This window comes from Carlito syrichta, unplaced genomic scaffold, assembly GCF_000164805.1.
Source record: "Carlito syrichta isolate Samal-C Ts95f unplaced genomic scaffold, Tarsius_syrichta-2.0.1 Scaffold303604, whole genome shotgun sequence".
NCBI classification, from domain to species: Eukaryota; Metazoa; Chordata; class Mammalia; order Primates; family Tarsiidae; genus Carlito; species Carlito syrichta.
In genome coordinates this window covers 484,976-498,184 of record NW_007247700.1, presented here as the reverse complement: position 1 = coordinate 498,184, position 13,209 = coordinate 484,976, and the positions used below count along the sequence as shown (strand labels likewise).

Here is a 13,209-nt window from a genome sequence, read left to right as displayed (position 1 = left end):
CACCCCCCTTGGATCCCCCACCGAGTACCCTCTCAGGATCCCTTCCCCACTGGTACCCACCCAACACTCTCCCCCACATCATCCCCTCTCTGTACCCCCCCACACCTTATATTCCACCCAGCACAGCTGGGATGAATGAGTCTAATACTTATTGAGCTTCTGTCACAAGTCAATAATGTAAGTGCCATGAGAGAATCAAAGCCATGGTGCCTGCTTTCAAGATACTTAAAATCTAATACAAGATGGAAGCAAGAACAGGGATACTTTTCAAATGGGGAGTCAAGTGTGCATTGAGGAGAGTGTTCTGTACTTGATGCTTGGAGCAGGCACCAGCTTTCTGACGTTCTGACTCCCAACCCTAGGCAGTTACTCAGAACCATGCTGAGTCTGAGAACACCTCTGTCCCCCCCTCCTACCCACAGTTTATCACCCTCATGGTGGGCTTCGGCATCCTCGCCTTCTCTCTCGTCATCACCTACTGCATCAATGCCAAAGCTGATGTCCTGTTCATTACGCCCCGGGAGCCAGGAGCCGTGTCCTACTGAGGGGCACCCAGCTTGTCCTGCCTTCCCAGATCATTTCTTTCACAACGGTCTGTCAGTCACTGGAACCTCTCTAAGCCTGTCTCAGGCTAGGAGTAACATAAAGGAGTAGAACTGTCCAAAAAGACAGGAGAGGTGAATCTGTCGCCTCCACCCCTCAACCCCCCAGCTCCCCCGTCCTCTTCCTTCCCTGCCCTTGGCAGATTGCAGGATTACAGACAGAAGTTTCTGGCTCCTGTGTACTGCTAGTTCTCCACCCTAGCTTCCCTTCTACGGGAGCCCTCTTTCCATCCTGTCCTGTATCCCCCCCCATCCCCACCCCCGTCTCCAACCACCTCCTGACCAGGAGAAAGGACATAAAGGGTTGAATGTCAGGGTCCAGCTGCACTGAACCCCTGGGGAGACTAGGGCAGCTCTGGGCTGAGCCTGCCTCCTTCCCACCGTCCTTTCCTGGGTCTCAGATGCGCATCAGGGTGGGTGTGCTGCCAGGTGGGTATCCCACCTCCAGCCCACTGTGCTCATGTGTACTTTTTATTAAGCTGTAATAATCTATTTTTTTCTTTTTGTATATATATAAATAGTAAGTTTCATTAAAATAGATGACCCCACATGACTTGTGCTGCTACCTTTATTCTTCCCAGGTCATCCTGCTCAGCCACCTGGGCTAGAAGTCGTAAAATTGTTACCTTGAATGAAACTGTTGCCTTGTGTGCTATCTTGGTCTCCAGAGGACCCAAGAAGTAAGGCTCTGTCAAACAATTGAAGTACCGGGAGCCCCCTCCTGCTTATAAGAACAATGTTACATGTTTTCTTTCCACTTTGTAATGGACAGACAGTTCTTTAATCACTGTGAGACAGTGGCTAGGCTGCAGGGCTGAGGAGGAAAATGCAGTGCTTACCCTTGGGTAGCTCACAGCTGGGGTGAGAGGAAAGACACACATGCCCACAACTAGGTGTGAGCCAATGTAATAGAATAATTGCAGAATATTTCCAGTGCTCAATAGTGCATAGAGGAATCCAGGGCCAGGAGTGAGGCCAGGAGTGACCACAGAGTCAGGATTTGAGGTGTGCACCAGGTGGAAACATAACCAAGAAAAGGCATATGTCATGTTAGGGACACGGTAAGGATGGGCAAGATCCTGAACCTTCTTGAATGGCACACTAAGGATGTGGGCTTTCTGTTGACAGTGGACTTTTTGTAGGCCAAAGAAGAGTTGAGTTTGGGCTGTTTTAGAGAGCCTCAGCTCTGTGGAGACACTCAAGTTCCCTGGGCCTTCCTGGAGGTAAATCCTGGAGTAGAACAGAATTGCCAAGTGATTGCGGGCAGAGACTGAGTCAGCTGAGGGGGAGAGAACCAGCGGGTGGAGGCCTAAACCCAACCTTCTCTCTGCTGCAGGCCAGGAGGCTGTCTCTACGCATACCAGCGGCTGTGGAGAGGGGCTAGCCTTGTTTACAGGGTCCCAAACTCTCCTCTTAGCTTCCTGATTGGGTTCACCCTTTTGGATCCTAGTGAGAAGAGATGATTTTTTCCTCCAGGTTTCTCGCCAAGTTCCCTCTGGGACAGGGCATGTTTGGGGTTCTGAGATAGGAAATACACCCCGCTGCTCCCTCACCCTCCTAGTTTGAGCTGGAGAGTCTGTGCTGTGCTGGCGGGAGGCGAGCACAGCTGCCACCATCTACTGGGCTGGCTCCACACCTCCCTCGGCCAACAGGTCTCCCAGCGGACAGAGCAGTAAACTCCCTCATCCTGCTGGCAGCTTCGGGAAGCAGCGAAGTGGCTGGGTACCAATGAGTGGGCTGAGCAGAACAGCTGGGCAGAATCAAGGGATCTGGGGTAGGAAAGAAAGAAGGGCACAAGATGTAGGACCTTCACTGTTCCTAGCCCTGCCTAGGGAAGCACTTTGAGCCCAAGCTCATTTTCTGCCTTCCGGGATTCTTTACTTCACCCCCTACCAAAAACAACAAAAAACAGAAACATTTGGCTCTTCGCATAGCTTTTGGAGAGGCCACTTTCCATGGAAGGAGCGCGGTCACTCAGATGACCCACTGGGACTCCCAAACACCCCACCCCTCTTCTAAGACTTGGTTTCAGCTCTTTGCCAGGTATTTTCTATACCCAGAATACCATGTGTGACTGGCCAGCAGCATCCTGTGGGACATGTGCTTCTTAGTTCCCGAGCCTCCGCCACCCCCTTAGTCTGGGCCTTGCTTGCCCTTGTGCCCTCTGAAATCTACCATCTTCCAGCTCCTTTCCTTTCCCTGAGGGCTTCTCTCCCTTCGCCTCCTGCCTGTTGCTAGCTCACACAGGACCTTCTCCTCCTCCCAGCCTTACAGACAGTTGAGTCACTGACATCCCTGCCCTAGGAGCCAGCCTGTCTCTCCCTGTTGTGATGCTTTGTCCCTCAAGACCAACACAGAAGGTTTTCTTACTAGTGAATGTCTCTTGCCTGGCTTATCTGAGTAAAGGTTTTACTATTTTTTCTTTCCCACATCTGGGTCACTGCTCCCAAAGGCACATTCTGGGATGAGATTTTTTTTTTTTTTTTTTAATCAGAGTGTGGTGTTCTCTACTGAGATCCCTATTATTCAGTGGGACTTTGCTTTATCAAGGGACCTTAGAAGTCATGTATATGGTTTAATTCATTTGATAGATGAGAGAAACAGCCCAGAGGAGTGATATGGCTTTCCCAAGGTCACACAGCAAATTAGAGACAGAGCTGAGACTAAAGCATCCTTTATGTCTGCACTGGCAGCCACAGCAGTAATAAGCATTTGTTGAGCATGGTTGTGGGCAGAGCACTCTGTCACAGCATCATTGAAGGCTAAGGATGTGGTACCTTCCCTTGAAGACTTGGGATCTCCAGACCGTAGATGGCAGGACCAAACATGCCAAGATAACCAGGTGAGGCAGCATATTTCTCACACCATAAACAGGTCCCACACTAAGGATGGAGGGCTTGCACTGGGTAGGTGGACCAGGACCGAGAAGCTTCATGTTGTGGGAAGAGCCCAGGACCAGATTGGTCTGCCATCAATGCTCGGAGTGGCCTTGCAAAGGGCATTCCCCCTCTTTGTAAAATGCAGAGTTAGACCAGGGGCTGATCTCTGAGCCCCCGCCTGTCAGTGTGGTTCTGTGGAAGCAGAACTGGTATTGAAGCCTCCTCTCCCTTCCCCTTTCATCTTAGACTCCTGGGGCAGTTGTGATTTGAAAGGCTGATCAATTCCTGAACTCTCGGTGGTAGCACTAGGGTCAATTCTAGGGAGGAAGGCCCAGGGGGCGCTGTTGCCCTCTAACCCAGGGACGGCGAGGACTTGGGAAAATGGTGATATAACCTGATAGAAAAGAGACCCTGTCACACAGCATCCTTGCCTCAAAAGAAGCTTGGCAGGAGTGGGAGTTGAGCTGTGGAAGCAGAGACCCTTGGAAGGCTGGGTCCAGAGGGGCTTCGGGTTGGGTTTTCATTCCTGAGTTCAAACTCATAAGCTAGGGGAGCTCACACACTTCTGTCATGGTGAAGGGCAGCTGTGGCCCCTGTCCCCAGCCAGGGAAACCACGGAGCAGAAATGGAGGGGTCATCTCAGGAGGCCTAGGGAGAAGCCATTAGCCTGAGATGATGCAATTGTGAGTAAGTGTTGCAGCCTCAGGCTCAGGCTGCTTGGTTGCTCTGGGGTTGGGGGCTAGACCCTGGAGTCCCACTCTCTCCCCCAGCTCACAACTGAGGAGTAGTTAGACTGGGAGAATGAAAAAACGGAGAGAAGGGAGGGCATCCAGAAAAAAGCAAGCTAGTGAAAGGAAACTAAGGAACCAGGCTTCAGGACAGAGGAGGAGAGGGCGGCCAGAGCTGTGTGGAGGGAACGGAGCCTGAGGGCAGAAAGGCCAGGCGGGCGTGGCCAGGAGGGGAGTAGGCCCAGAGCTGGTGGTGACAGATGGGTGGACACAAAGAAGAGAGCTTCAGGGAAGACAGATGGATGGGGGAGGGAGGAGAAGAGGCTGGGGGGGCGACACAGTGGTGGGAGCCGTAATGAGATTGGAGAGTGGCTCAGAGCTGAGGAGAGGTGAGTAGGGAGGAAAGAAGAAAGGGGAGGCCGTCTTGGGAGACAAAGGCAATGCGGCCTAGGGGCAGGGGCAAGAGGGCTGGGGCTGGGCGCTGGGAAGGGGGGCTTCCAGCCAGGCTGGCAGCAGAGAGAGTGACAGATTGTATAGTGAGCTGGAGTGGAGACCCGCTGTCACCTTCCAGAGGCACAAGAGAGGTGGAGACAGAGAAAGACAGACCGACAGAGACCATGTGGAAACAGACAAGGAGAGCCTCTCTAAGATGGAAGAAGATCCTAGGTGGTCTGCCCCTTCCCAGAAACACAGTAGCTCCTGCCCAGGCCCCTTCTGCCTGTCTTACTCCTGTGACCCAAAACACTGCCACTCTCACAAAATAACCCCCAGTCATGGACCACTCTCGAGGAAGGGTCAGGCAGTATGGCACAGCAAGGGTTAACACCGTCTGCTCTCCCTGCCAGCCGCTTGCCTGGTTGGGTCCCCAGGGCTCCCCACATATGTCACCCCCTCTCCTGCCAAACCCACTGCTTCCCAGCTCCTCCAGGCCCTCCCCCCACCCTCAAGGACAAGACCCAGGCCCCTGTGTCTTCCTTACACACCCCTAACCCTCCCCCAGCAATGTACCTCACAGGCTGTCCAGGGACAGAAAGAGACTTGTGAATCAGTCTGAAGAAGTGAATGCCTATCAAGTGTAAAATAACAGAGAACAATCATTCCATTGTACAGAATAAGGCGTTGCCCAAGTCTAGCATTAGAAAAGCCAATAAAGGTTTTTAAATTAAAAGAAAATAATAATAAATAACAACAATACACGGTGACACCATAATCATCATCCTGGTCTCCAGGCCCCGCACCTCCTGCTTTCCTTACAGCAAAGGCTCCCACACAACTCCCAGGGTTCTCCTTTCCCCTAGAGCTGGGGGCTGCAGACAGCCTGAACTGACCTCCGAGCTCTCCCCTGCCTCCCTCGATCATAGTGTGTGTTTGAACCTTCTGGCCACCTTCGTGTGCGGTTTTGTCTTTTTGAGACAGGGTCTCACTCTGTCACCCAGGCTGGAGTGCAGTATCATGATCATAGCTCACTGTTACCTCAAACTCCTGGGCTCAGGGGGTCCTCCCACCTCAGCCTCCCAAGTAGCTGAGACTACAGACATGCGCCACCATGCTCAGTCAATTTTTAAATTTTGTGTAGAGATGGAGTCTTGTTATGGTCCTCAGGCTTGTCTGGAACTCCTGATCTCAAGCAATCCTTACACCTCAATCTCCCAAAATTCTAGGATTACTAGGATTAGTTTTGGGGTGTGTGTGTGTGTGTATATATATATATATATATATATATATATATATTTTTTTTTTTTTTTTTTTTTTGGTAGAGATGGGGTCTTTCTATGTTACCTAGGCTGGTCTTGACCGAGTGGACTATAGCAACCCTCCTGCCTCTGCCTCCCAAAGTGCTGGGATTCCAGGTGTGATCCACTGTGCTTGGCCTCTTGCCACCTTTAGATCACTGTTCAGGGGGCTGGAATGAGCACGGTACAGCTTACCCAGCACTCCCTCATGCACTGTTTCACCTGGGTGTCACAACAGCCCTTTGACAAAATAAAGCTTCAGTCAAGTTTAAGTGGCTTGTCCAAGGTCACCAAGCCCTAGACTCAGGTCTAACTGGCCCAAGCTCAGAGGATGGGATGGTTCTTTCCACCGTTTCATGCATTTGGCTCTTGACTGCAAGTGTGTTCCTTTTAGCTACTCCCCTAAGGAGTGAGAGGGGTTCACAGGGCTCTTTCCTGCATTCTCCAGCCACCCCATGGCTCTTTCTGCTTATGTTTTCCTCTCACCCGTGGGGTCTCGGACTCCCCGTTTCTGTAACAGCCCCTCACCTCCATCGTTCAGTTCATCGCGTGTCCCCCCCTTGTCTTGTCATCTCAGGGAATTTCTGTTTCCTCCCAATTGTCTGCTCTCTGCTTCCCCCTGCCTGTATATCCCCCCTCCCCCACCCAGGGCCTCCCTCAGGGTGAGGTGTCAGTGTTTCCATCCTGAATGACCAGGTTTCTTTCACGTCTGTATTCACCTTGTCTGTGTCTCCCTCTCGGCCTCCTCTTTCCGAAGCTCTCCCCACGTCTCTCCCCCCCATGTCCCGCATCTCTGAGTCTTTTGCAGAGCCATGGCAACTGGGTGGTTCTGCTCCTGTCCCCTCTTTTTATTTTTCTTCCCATGCCCCCTTGTCTCAACGTCCCCGCTTGACTGTCTCCCATTTCTCTGCCCTCCCCATGCCAGTTGCTCCCAACTCTGGTTCCCTCTTTCTCACCGTGGCACTCAGTGTCTCCCCATGCCTTCCTCATCATTCCCCTCTGCCTCCCCTGTGCCTCTCCATCTCCCCTTCTCTCTGCATCTCTCATCTCCCCCGTGGCACTCCTGAGTCTCTTGGCCTCCCAATTTCTTGGATGGGGTGGGGGCAGGAGGGTGGGGGCGGTAGAATTGTTGTTGCTGGGGGCTCATTAGGTAGAGATTGGTTTTTAATCAGCACCATGGCAATGGTGATGCAAGAACTGAGATGCCACCTGATCCCCTGCCCCGCTGGCCCCCCTCCCCAAGCCTCCTTTCCCCTCCAGCTCAGCCCATCTGCCGGCGCCTGGGCACCTGTCTGGGCCTGCCCAGGTGGGAGCTGGCACTTCCCAGACTTAGGGGTGGGGACAGCTCCAGAGGGAGCTTGGGGAGGAATTATGTGACTCCCCTTAGGGAGTGTCTCACCCTGGAGAAAGCCCAGAAGAGGTTGATCAGCATCAGAGAAACGGCAAATCCCCTCAGCTTGAAGGTGGGATGTGTTCCTACTAAGGTCTAGGCCCACTACATGCCTTATCTCACTTAATCTCCATGGCAACCTAAGAAGCGTCTCTAATTAGCCCCATTTACAGAAAAAGAGGTTGAGGCTCAAGAGGCTGGTGCTTGGCCAAGATCACACAGCTGACAGAGCCTTTTTCACACTGCCCCACGCTCCCTCTGGAGTCCTCTGCAGCCATGCTCATGTTGGATGCTCACAAGGTTCAGTGAAGGCCTTCAACAGCCGAGGAAGGGAGAGAATGTGATTCTGAAACCAGCCCACTGCTTCTCTTGCTTCCCTTGGCCCCAGGGCTGCCCTTCTTGCTCCTGCCCACCGCAATATGCACACACACTCACGCACACTCTCTCACACACACGCACACTCGCACACACGCTTGCATCCACACGCTGGAGGCAGCTGAGCTACTGATGTGAACTGAATCCATGCTCATTTGCATATAATGTTGTATCTGGTTTTCTTTTGCTCATTTGACGCCCCAGCACACTCAAGCCTGCCCAGGCTGCCCTGTCCTCCTCTCCTCCTGCCCTTCCCATCCTGGTTCTTCATCTCTTGGCACCCCTCCACGCCTTTCCTTTCAGCCTTTACCTCTTTCCTCCCAAGAGCCCCTAATTCCCAGTGGGTCAGGCAGGCAGGCCAGCCTGGAAAAACGCCCTACAGGGTTTGTGTTCCAACTCTGACCCCACTCTTTCCCCTGGGGATAGGGAGGTAGGCGGATGGGGGCTGGGATAAGAGTGTGTGGGGGTGACTGAGTCCCAGGCAGCCTGGCTAGCAGTGGGCACCAGTCAGCTTTATGAGGAATGAGAGCTTGAGGGCAAGGACTCTCAGATCCTCTTCTGCACTTGAGTGCTGTCCCCTTGTTCTTTTCTCAGTCTCCCCATGAGTACCTTGGCAAGTTTTCTTACCAGGAAAAAGGAGACATGGGGAAGGAGCTGTCAGTCATGCTGGGACTCAGAGTGGGACCGTGGCACTTCACCATAGCTTGCTGGGAGCCTCTGCCCTGCAGCCACTAGTGTGGGAGACTGAGGGGGTTCTTCTGTGGTCCTGCCCTGGCTCTCGCCCCAGCCCCACCCCTTTGCCAGCTCTCCATTTCTTGCTTATGAAATATGCATGGAGAACAGATGTCCCTGCTCCCCCACTCCCCGCCCCCCCCCAGGGCCGGCCCCCACCCCAGCTCCCGGGGGGCTTCCCAGATCCCTCTGCCAATGGTTGTCTGGCCTGGCTGTTTAATATTGATGAGGGGGGCCTGGGCCAGCCAATGGTGAGCCGGGGGTGTGTGTGTATCTCCATATATATACATAGGGCTGGGCCAGCTCAGGTGTGTATATCTGTGGGTGTGTGCGTACGGCTGGCCCCAGCACCTGGCCAAGCCCACACCCTCCACCTGGGCCCTACGTCTCCACCATGTGTACTCTTCTCTTCTGCCCTGGAGCCTGTACAGCCATGTCACGCTGCCCCTGAGAGCTCTAGAGAGCTGATCACTAACTTTGCAGACGGATGAGTCCTGAGCAGCCAGAGGCGGTTGGGGCTGTCAGCTCTGCCCCTGTCTTGCCAGCTTGGATCCCCTGACAAGGTCGTCCTAGGTAAAGGGGGATGGTGGGCTGGGGAGGGGTGGGCACGTCCCTCCCATTCTCTGGCTCAAACCCCATCCCAGACACTCCCTCCAGCTCTCGCCCCACCACCGGTCTCAGTCTCTGCCTCTCCCTCTTACCCACTTCTCCCCTCAGACTTTATGCCTGTTGCTCCTCAGTCAGGTTGGGGTTGGCAGAAGTGGGGTGGGAAGTCCAATCCTGGATGCTTGGAATTGCTGCTTCCCGATCCTTGGAGCCTGGAACTTTGGGACCAGAAGTAGATTTGGGGTGAGGACTTTATGGATGAACAGAAGCTGCTGCTGGGTCTGTGGGTGGGAGGATAGGAGGGCCAGGGCAGGGGGTGGGGAGTGGCACGGAGAAGGAACGGGAGGGCAAGGCAAAGTGATCAGGGATGAAGGAACGTGGGGACCTGCAGAGAGAGAGTCGGGCTGTGATGGATGTGCGGAGACCCCCACAGCCGTATGTGGTCCCAGCCCAAGCATTTGGGTGGGGTCGGGGACACTAACCATGTCCTGGGAGAGGCTGACTCTGAGGGCCTCCCTCACCATTTCCATCCCCTTTTGTTCCTCTGAACCCCAGAACATGGATGTGTTCTGAGTTTCGGCACTAACTACCTCCTGTCTTGCATTATGGTTGTGTGTATGCGTGTCTTCCCTGCCATCAGATGCTGGTGACTTTGCATCTCTCCAGAGATTGGTGACTGTTTGTCGACATGACCTGACTCTGTCTTCTGTGTGTTGGGGTGGGCCATGCTTGGGGGTTCCTGACCCCTGTGAGGGTGTCTGTCAGGCAGGAGAGCCAGGGCTGGGGAGGACAGGGAGATGGGGGCTGTGCAGATGCCTCAGTGTTTCTGTTTCTGATCACCAAGTAGGGCTGAGCTCATGGTGAGTGGCCCACTGTTTGTTCCCCCCGTAACACTCCCCCTCGCCCCACCCCCCAAGCAAAGCCCTTTCCCCAGCCTTCTCTTGGTCTTGTTCCTGCTGCCTCTCCCTTATTGCCTCTGGTTCTGGGATAAGCAAAACCTTAGCCAAAAACCATAAGGTCCATGCCCTTGCTGTCTACATCCTGCAAGCCATGTCTGAACCTACCTTGGGCCACGGAAGGTAAAGAAGGAGAAAGCTGGTTATGTTCCCTTTCCCCAGACTTCCTGGCAGAGTCTCCAACAGGGCCGGGAATGGCAAGGGCTGGAGGTGTCGGGACAGGGGTGGAGGACGGGGCTGGTGCTATGCAGGAGGGGGATGCCCTGATTCTTGTGGGCAGGATGGCAGGATCCAAAGTCTACAGTGGCCGTGTTGGGGAGGCTTTGGAGCCTGGGAGGGGCCGAGCTGAGGCAGCTGTGTGGAGCTCCATATGTCCTAGTCCACTTTACAATGGGCAATCTGTGTGTTTACCCACTCCCCACCCCAGGCTTCCAGGGTGGAGAGGGGCCCTGAAAGGGAGGGGATCGCAGAGCCAAGCCCTGTGGCTCCCCCCTCACAGCTGGGAAAGGTCTAGACAGACAGCTAACCTCTTTTGGAGCTGCGGCCCCAGTCTTGCTCAAAATTTTCCTCCCTTTATTTGTTTACTGTGGTTAAAGAAACCAAACACCTAACATAAAATTTAATCTCTTAACCATTTTTAAGTGTACGGTTCAGTTGTGTCAAGTGTATTTGCACTGTTGTGAAACAGATCTCCAGAACTTTTTCATCTTGCAAATGTGTAACTCTGTGCCCATTAAACAACTCCCTTTCCCCCTCACTTCAGTCCCTGACAGCTACCATACTACTTTCGGTTTCTCGGAATTAGACTACTTTAGGTATCTCATATAAGTGGCGTCATACAGCATTTGTGTTTTTGTGACCAGCTTATTTTACTTAACTTATGTCCTTAAGGTTCATCCATGCTGCAGCATGCGACAGGACTTCCTTTCTTTTTAAGGCTGAATCATATTTCATTGCATGTATATACCACATTTTGTTTATCTGTTCATCACTGATGGGTTGCTTCTACTTCTTGGCTGTTGTGAATAGTGCTGTTATGAACATGGATGTGCAAATATCTCTTTGAGACCTTATTCTATTTGATAGGATTGCTAGATCATTTAGTAGTTCTATTTTTAATTCTTGACCTACTGGGCTCTGGTGATCCTTTGCCTCAACCTTCCAAGTAGCCAGAACTACAGGCACGCGCTGCCATGCCTGGATAATTTTTTAATTTACTGTAGAGATGAGGTCTCACCAAGTTGCTCAGACTGGTCACAAACCTGTAGGCTCAGGCAATCCACTCGCCTCAGCCTCCCAAAGTGCTGGGATTACAGGCTGAGCCACCAAGCCTGGCCTATTTTTAATTTTTTAAGAAACATCTATACTGTTTTCCAGAGTGGTTGCACCACTTTGTAATCCCAACATGACACAAGGGTTCCAATTTCTCCACATCCTTGCCAACACTTATTTTCTGTTTTTTGTTTGTTTGGTTTTTGTTTTTATAGCAGCCATCCTAATAGGTATGAGGTGATCTCTCATAGTGGTTTTTATTGACATTTTAATGATTAGTGATGTTGAGCATCTTTTTATATGCTTGTTGGCCATTTGTATATCACCTTTGGAGAGATGTCTATTTAAATTATTTGCCCACTTTTTTCCTTTAAAATTTTTTTATGTATATAAATTTATGGGGCACAAGTGTAGTTTTGTCATATGCAGGGATTGCATAATGGTCAAGTCAGACTTTCAAGGAATAACCCACATCGTCCCCATTAAGTGACATCTCACCCTCCACTGTCCTCCCAGCCACTCCTTTGCCCATTATTGAATTGAGTTATCTGAGTTCTTTTGTTGTGGAGTTGTAGGACTTCTTTATATGTTCTGGATATTAACTCTTTATCAGATATGTGATTTGCAAGTATTTCCCCACATTCTACAGATGGCCTTTGTACTCTGCTGATTGTGTTCTTTAACGTATCAAAGTTAAATGTGGTCCCATTTTTTCCCTATTTTTGCTGCCTGCGCTTTTGGTGTCGTAACCGAGAAATCACCTCCAAGTCCAATGTCATAAGGGTTCTCCTCACGCCTTCTAGGAGTTTTATCGCCTTCACTCTTCTTGTTCAGTGCGATCCTGCCCGGTGTGCCCTGGTCACTTCTCCTCCACCTGTTATCTGGACTTTCTTCCCTTCTTGCTGTCTCTTCTCCTCCTTCTCACCATGCCCCCTCCACGCCGCTCGCCCACCTGCGTCGCCCTCGGCCACCCCCTTCCGCTGTTCTTCCCTGCGCTCGCTGCGCCTTACCCCTCCCAGCCCACCTCCAACCCCACCTCCTCCCCTTCCCCCCTTGGCGCCTGTCAGTGCTCCCTTGTCTCTTTCAGGCTCCAGACTGGAAGGAACCCTGACCATGGAACCCTGAAGCGGCTCACGTCCGGAGCTCAGTGGCAGACCCCACCACCCCCGGCCCTTCCTGCCCCTCCCGCCACCAGCTTGCGAGCTCCCAGAGGGAGGGGTGGGGAGGGGATCCCGACCTCACAGGGCAGGTGGGCTTCCACCATCATGATGCTCAACTCCGACGCCATGGAGCTGGACCTGCCTCCCAGCCACTCGGAGACCGAGTCGGGCTTCAGCGACTGCGGGGGAGGGGCGGGCCCCGAGGGCGCCGGGCCCGGGGGTCCCGGAGGGGGCCAGGCGCGCGGCCCGGAGCCCGGAGAGCCCGGCCGCAAAGACCTGCAGCACCTGAGCCGGGAGGAGCGCCGGCGGCGGCGCCGCGCCACGGCCAAGTACCGCACGGCGCACGCCACGCGCGAGCGCATCCGCGTGGAGGCCTTCAACCTGGCCTTCGCCGAGCTGCGCAAGCTGCTGCCCACGCTGCCGCCCGACAAGAAGCTCTCCAAGATCGAGATCCTGCGCCTCGCCATCTGCTACATCTCCTACCTGAACCACGTGCTGGACGTCTGAGCGGCTCTCCGCCCGCCCCTGGTTTTCCCGGCTCCGGGGCCTCTCGGAGCTCCTCCCGCCCCTGCCCAGGGAGCCGCCTCCTCCCTAACCCTGACCTTGGAGTCCCGAGGGCCCTGGGCCCGGCAGAGGGCCACCGGCTGCGTGAAGGCGGCTTTCACGAACCCAGGCGCCCGAGGGCTCCTTCCGGGGGTGTTGCTGGGGCCCCGCTGGTTAGAAGGGTCGGCGGGGCTGTTGCCACCGAGTCCTCCCCCGCTGGATTCGCGAGGTCG

General features: G+C 53.5%; 2 protein-coding genes across 4 annotated transcripts in view; both read left to right on the top strand.

Moving 5' to 3' along the window:
* NCSTN (nicastrin) overlaps positions 1–1,155 on the top strand; it is a 16,243-nt gene extending 15,088 nt beyond the window's left edge. For both annotated transcript variants that reach the window (XM_021712697.1, XM_008058710.2), the window contains one exon: positions 423–1,155. In XM_021712697.1, coding sequence (XP_021568372.1) covers positions 423–545 — 123 coding nt within the window. In that variant the 3' untranslated portion in view covers positions 546–1,155. The remainder of the gene's footprint in view (positions 1–422) is intronic.
* Positions 1,156–5,890: 4,735 nt separating this feature from the next.
* NHLH1 (nescient helix-loop-helix 1) lies at positions 5,891–12,940 on the top strand. 2 transcript variants are annotated; one of them, XM_021712706.1, is made up of 3 exons: positions 5,891–5,908; positions 8,776–9,012; positions 12,361–12,940. In XM_021712706.1, the coding sequence occupies exon 3, from the start codon at positions 12,539–12,541 to the stop codon at positions 12,938–12,940; it is 402 nt and encodes a 133-aa protein (XP_021568381.1). In that variant the 5' UTR covers positions 5,891–5,908; positions 8,776–9,012; positions 12,361–12,538. The 2 variants fall into 2 exon arrangements, with proteins under 2 accessions (XP_021568381.1, XP_008056900.1); XM_008058709.1 differs by lacking the exon at positions 5,891–5,908 and having other exon boundaries at positions 8,750–9,012.
* Positions 12,941–13,209: the final 269 nt, after the last annotated feature.